The following is a 6,629-nucleotide window of genomic DNA, read 5'->3' on the forward strand; positions in this document are numbered from 1 at the left end:
AAAAACTAATATCATTTGAAGTGTACAACATATTTAGAATGAATTAAAATATGGAACTGAAGGATCCTTTGCCTGTAGAAGATCCAGTGGTTTAAAAGCAAGGAACTAAAATTGGTTACATGATGTTGATTGCATTAAGCAATGTAGATGTTCTACAACAGTTTAGTCCTGTGACATCATCTGCATGATCAGCTGGTTCACCCGGTGAAAACTCTGAAGCAAACTTTGATCCGGCGTCTACGTCTCTGGAGCAATTCTGCATTCACACACCCCCCGTTGTCATGACGGAGGAAATTAGCTCTAGAGACCAAAACTCTAATGACTCCAGTGGTCATTAGAGGGTTTTGGGTCTTGACTGTGGGCTTTGTGTGTTCAGAGCGTAGTCTGTAGAGTGAGCCGTTCTGTGTTAAAGACAGTTACTCACAAACATGGAAGATGTGTGTGATGTGGCGACTCCAGGATGTTTCATTCTTCATGTCTGTGCGACCTCCAGGTGAAGCTGAAGTACAAGTACAAGGTGCGGATCTTCCTGGAGGAGAGTCTGTCCTTTGGTGTGTTGGGAGAATACGGCCGAGGAGTCACAGAACATTTTGGGGTTGATGTGAGTAAATCAAGATGTTAACAAGCTGCTGCCAGGGTTGATGTGTTGTAGTTGATCTTATTTATTTTGATCTCATTTATTTTTATTATTTTTTATATTTTATAAGGGTTTTATAAGGGCTAATTGTATATATAGATATATTATTTATTTATCTAATTTTTTAGATTTATTTTTAATTTGTTTTTCTGATTTATTTTTTTGAATTGTATTTAAAGTTGAAGAAAGTCCACTGTTAAAAAGACAAAAAGTTTTTTTTTTTTTAAAGTTCAATAAATGTGTGATGTTTACAAAGTCAATGAGTAATCATGTTGAAAAATCCTGATCTCAATATAAATCAAAAATAATCCTGATTATGATTTTTGCCATAATTTAGCAGCCCTAGTACAAATGTTCTGCTAACTCTCATTTGTCTGTTAGGAGCTGTGCCACAGTTAGAGCAGTAGGTCAATAGCTGAACTAAAAAAAAACAGCCCAGTCTGTTTGGCTCTCAGCCTCATGCCTGCAGGTGTCTTCCTCTAATGTGCAGCAGCATGTCAGCCGATACATTGGTTGAATTCATTATTTGTAGTAATGATTTATTTGCAAATTAATACTTAAAACTTTTCCAATGAACAAAATGAGATGACGCAGGATCCAGAGTAAACTGAAATCTGAAAACATGAAGTGATAATTCTGGCGTCTGTTCTGCTTCCGTGCAGATAGACGACATCGACCTGATCAGTGCCAACATGGAGAACGCTGTGGCCTCCATCGGAGGCTTCTGCTGTGGACGCTCCTTTGTCATCGACCACCAGGTAAATACAACATAAGCCTTATTGATACATGTTAAATGACTGTGAAAGTGTCTGATCATTAGGATTAATTATACTGATAATCAAGTAAATACAGTGTCACTGCTTAGTAGAAAGCTTAGACACACACTTTGATACAGATCCTTGTCATAGCAGGAAATCACAGCTGTTTAGTAACGTTAGTGATGGCTGCGTTCCATTCCAAGAGCCAGGAAGCCTCTTGTGTTTGACCGGTCAGTGTCCACTGGGAGAAAATCTACTGCTGTATTGAAGTTTGAGATCATCTGTATCTGATTTTTTTTAATTTAATTTTTAGAGACCAATACAAAAATTTTGTCCTCTTGGAGTTATAAGGCTCTCTCTGCTTTCTGAGCAGTTTTGACAATTTGAGCCTCAAAGTTTTTGCATTCCAAATAGCAAAACTGATGTGGAACAGATCAAATCTTTCATACATTAAAAGGACATACACACTAAACCGATTCTACATGCACAATATCAAAATCCTATCAAATTTATAAAATCAAATTCATTTTGGGGGAAAAAATTAAAAAAATATGGACAAATGAATGAAGTTAGACCAGATTAATTCAAATGTAGACTATTTAATTACCTGTAAGGCATTAGGTGCCTAGCGTGCTAGCATGCTAACCGTGAAAATAAACTCTTCAGCAAGATCTAAAACAAATGAAAAAAGTAAATAGAAAACATAAATTAGGCAATACATGTATAAATATATATATATATCACATATAAATATATATATATGTGAGTTCATAATTAAATAAATAGCTATACAAATGAATGAATGAATAAATAAATACATAGATAAATAGCTTTATTTCTAAAATGACCTTTTAATTTATTTATTTTATTTCTATTAGTTAATGTGTAATGGAAAATAAATAATTTATATATTTATATTTACTTTTATCTACATTTATTACATAATGGATTTATTTCAGGATTTATTTCGTAGCTGTATTTATTTATTTATGTATTTATTTATCCATTAAATATTGATTTAGATGGCATTCCAATACTCTGGTGGTTATTACTTTAATATAAATTTTTCTGTGATTAGTGTCAAAATACTTATCCTAATGATGTGTGTGTGTGTGTGTGTGTGTGTGTGTGTGTGTGTGTGTGTGTGTGTGTGTGTGTGTGTGTGTGTAGCGTCTGTCAGGTCAGGGCTACTGTTTCTCTGCGTCGCTGCCTCCCATGTTGGCTGCTGCTGCCATTGAAGCTCTGAACATCATGGAGGAGGATCCAGGTACGAGCTCTGAGCCCTGTTCTGTTTCTGGGCAGATCTGTGTTTTGAGACGAGGTGTTATCAGAGAAAGGCCTTCCATTTCTAATTCTTGCTGATTAGAAAAATGTTTTAGTAAGAAGCTGTTCTCAGATCTGTTCCCAATCCTTCCTGTGTTGCAGATATTTTTGCTGTCCTGAGGAAAAAGTGTCAACATGTTTACAAGTATTTACAGGGGTGAGTTGATCTGGACTTTCTGGCCCTTCTGTAAGTGCTGAACAGTTTCCTGCACCACTGAATATTGTATGTTTGGATTGGCTGAGTAGCATCATGTGATCAGTGCCCTGACGGCTAGAGAAGCTGCGCTGATTAAAGAAGAAATGTCAAACTTTAATAATATCAATAATTAATACGTTACAGGTTCAGGCCCAGATAGGACGGGGTCCGGGTCCAGACTTGGACTGCTGACCGACTATTAATGACCGTGTGTCCACACTATCACGCCCACAGACAAATCTACTGCAAAAAGTCTTTAGCTTAATAACAACATGGTCCTGCACATCAGTGCGCATGTGTTGTATCAGAAAGTTCAATTGAATGTGTTCTATAACATTTATTTTTTTGTTTCATGATGAATCATTTTTTTTCTTATTCAAAAAAAGAATTGCAGGTTATGTATAAACTAAAAGGTTCCTGTGGCCCATTGTTGTCTGCATTTCCACTGCGGCCTAAAGTCCCATGAAGGTGATGCAAAATTATTACTTGACATTACATCATTCACAGCACTTTGAGGAGATAACATGAATGAAAATACAGGACAAATGCTTCCTGTATATATTCAATACAGGACGCAGCATTTCATTTTCAAATACAGGACGATCTCGTATTATACATGACAGGTGGCAACCCTCCACACTCCAGTTGTTGTGGTCCTGTTGCGCACTCGCTTGCTCACTGCAGACTTTTAAACATCGCGGGTGAAATAAAATGCAGGGAGCACTCGACCAGTCTGAAATGTTCAGCACTGCAGACCACACCCCCCAAAGTTCCTCAACCTTTGGAGTTAATTCCAAGGTCGTTCTCCTGTCATCTCTGGATGAAGTGTCCAGTCAGGGGATGTTGGCTGCTGGGCACCAGGAGAGACACACCTAGCACTGTACTATGAAATGATTTTCAACGTCCCAGTTTGTTAAATCATGTCATGATTTTTGTTTTCCCCGATTGTCTCTGTGACAGGATCCCAGGTCTGAAGTTAGTGGGAGAACCTTTCGCCCCGGCTCTTCACTTACAGTTGGAGAGGAGTACAGGGTCCAGAGACTCTGACATGCAGCTGCTGCGCTCCATTGTAGATCATGTAAGTCCTGATTGTATCCACATATGATGACAAATAAGTTAGTGTTAAACAGATACTGTTACTTAGTATGTTTTCTGTGTCAGTGTTTGGAAGGACGTGTGGCTCTGACCCTCGCTCGCTACCTGGAGAGAGAGGAGCGCTTCCTCCCCCCACCGAGGTGAGAGAGTCTACCTGACTGTGCACTTTATCAAACTGTGTTGTGTCTCCTCTAGTTCTTTCTTACATCTGTGTATTTTACACCAATCCTAACCCCTCACCTCTGTACCACACACACTGTGTCCTCTCAGTCTGTTATATGACTTCTTAAAACTGCAACCCAAAAGTGAATGTAACACATTGACAGGTTTTGTGTGTGTATCCGTACGCTGATATATCCGGTTCCTCTGTGCAATAGAGCTCCATTGTCAGTCAATGAGCCCCATGACATTACATGGTCTTTTATAACCATGAGCACATACTGTGTAGTTGTAGTAGTTGTTTTTGTCTCTCATACACTAGAACTGCCAATGTGGGTGAGTCCCTAACAAATTCACTATTTCCTCCTGTTTGAGTCATTAAAAAAAAAGTTGTTGTTCCAGGAAGTAATGAACCTTTTTTTTTATAAATGAAACTTTACATTTGTGAGTTTTTAACAAATGATATTTATATCTTCAGTAGGAATCCAACCATCTTTCTCTTTTATAAAAGCTCATGTATTAATGCAGAAAATATAATAAAATTGAACTTTATAGTTTCACACCTGAATAAAACTGCAGTATTCCGAGAAGTCAGTTCTTTTTCACTGCTCTAAAACAGTAGCCTACACAAGAAGTTGTGCTCTGCAACAACTGGCAGCTACTGTTCTAGAGCAGCGAAGAAGAATTGATTTCCAGTCAATAGTGTAATTCAGCCGCTGGCAAAATGTCAGCAATTTGGCAACATTGCGTCCCATATAACATGTCGCTCATGTTTTACGAAGGGCTTAACCTGAGCCATACAACAATGACAGCAATCCATACAGGGTTAGCTACCTAATGAGTATTAGGGCCACATTAAGGAAAGATAAAGTCAGAAATTTTTTGAAAATTTCAAGAAAAAAGAGTCATTATGAGAATTAAGTTGTAATTTTAGGTTGTGTGTTATTTTAGAGGGGAAGTAATCTGAAGCTTTAAAATGAGGAACGTGGAGCATCCTATGAAGTTCTACTTTAGCAGAGGTTTCACTGATAAGGAGAGACTGTCACACAGACAAACAGCAGCTGCCAGAAGCAGCTCAGATTGACACTGACTGTTATTTCAACTGGTTTATTGGTTATATTCCTAAAAATGTTTTTTTTCTCAAAATTTTTCATTCTCATATAACGACTTTATTCTTATAATTTTACAATTATTTTCTCGTAATTTTAGATTTCTTTGTTCCCCTCAATGTGTCCCTAAAACTCTGTCAGTATACAGCTGTTAAAGTTTTGTTTTTAACTTAATGTTATCAGACCAGTATCGGTATCGGCCGATACACATGTTCAGGTATCAGAACATCTCTAATGTTGAGTGAATCTTTTATGCTATTTTACATTGGAAAAGGTGAAAATGTAGTATTGGTGTAAAGGTAGAGTCATTTGTGTATTTATTCATTGTTGTGTGTGACTGTCTCCTCAGCATCAGAGTGGTGGTGACCATCGAACAGACAGAGGACGATGTCCAGAAGGTTGTGTCCTGTATCCAGGAAGCAGCTTCAGCCGTCCTCAAGTGAAAAAATGTAGCGCCACTGCTGACATCACTGGAGCTTTACCTGGAGTCCACTCGGTGGACTGGGTAGGACGTCACTGTGAGGGGGACACTCCTGACCACACACTCCCATCCATGTTCTTACTGGAGACGTTGCCTTTGTTCTCATGTATCATGTGTCATAATCAAACTACATGTTGTGTATTATTTTGAATGTAAGTGTGGCTCCTCTGCAGTTCACTGTCACTAATAAAGGAAAACCACTGCAGTGAGAACTAGACTTGATTTTCACAGACCAAATGACCTGTTGCTTTTGTACTGACCAAAGAGGAGACGTTGAGCTTATTGTTTTATTTAATATTCTTCAGTCTGTTTGTACATGAACTGTACACCATGGTTGTTTTACCTCAAATAGATGCTGATTTTTACAACTGGAGTTTTTTGTTCTTTGTTTTTCACTTGATGCTCATTTTCTTTTGTTAGAAGTCATTGCACCTCCCACCACTTTACTTACATGAAATGTAAATATATCTGATTTAAACTGAGTGATTGTCTGTGTGTGTTTTAGCTTCCATGTCATTTCATATTTTGACAAGACCACCAACCAACTGTGTCATTTCCACAAACAGAGCTCAAACAGATACGAATGTAGAGGTAGAAATATTCTGGGTTTCCTATTTGCAGACCATTGTCATTGGATGCTGGTTTACTCAATGCACTGGTCCCTGCAGAGTTCTGCTTTAGTGCTGATTGCAGCAACATCATGCAAACTGCAATAAGTGCTGCATTCACTAGAAAATGTGCCCGTCTGCAAGACAAAGAGCTAAAGGTTTCATCCAGTCATTTAGTGTTGCACATCCATAAAGTTTGGGCCTCACAAGAGACAGACTGAAAATCAGAGCCTGAGACTTCCTAGTATTGTTCCAGAAACACT

The 6,629-nt window shown here is 38.1% G+C and overlaps 1 protein-coding gene across 1 annotated transcript in view; it reads left to right on the plus strand.

The window, feature by feature from the left end:
• The window catches only part of sptlc1 (serine palmitoyltransferase, long chain base subunit 1), a 14,950-nt gene extending 8,710 nt beyond the window's left edge, over positions 1–6,240 (plus strand). The window contains exons 9-15 of the mRNA XM_023397810.2: positions 494–601; positions 1,300–1,395; positions 2,566–2,662; positions 2,821–2,875; positions 3,875–3,992; positions 4,076–4,149; positions 5,627–6,240. Coding sequence (XP_023253578.1) covers positions 494–601; positions 1,300–1,395; positions 2,566–2,662; positions 2,821–2,875; positions 3,875–3,992; positions 4,076–4,149; positions 5,627–5,720 — 642 coding nt within the window. The 3' untranslated portion in view covers positions 5,721–6,240. The remainder of the gene's footprint in view (positions 1–493; positions 602–1,299; positions 1,396–2,565; positions 2,663–2,820; positions 2,876–3,874; positions 3,993–4,075; positions 4,150–5,626) is intronic.
• The last annotated feature ends 389 nt before the right edge of the window (positions 6,241–6,629 follow it).

This window comes from Seriola lalandi, unplaced genomic scaffold, assembly GCF_002814215.2.
Source record: "Seriola lalandi dorsalis isolate HSWRI2012SDOR001 ecotype SW California unplaced genomic scaffold, Sedor1 jcf7180002054939, whole genome shotgun sequence".
NCBI lineage: Eukaryota > Metazoa > Chordata > Actinopteri > Carangiformes > Carangidae > Seriola > Seriola lalandi.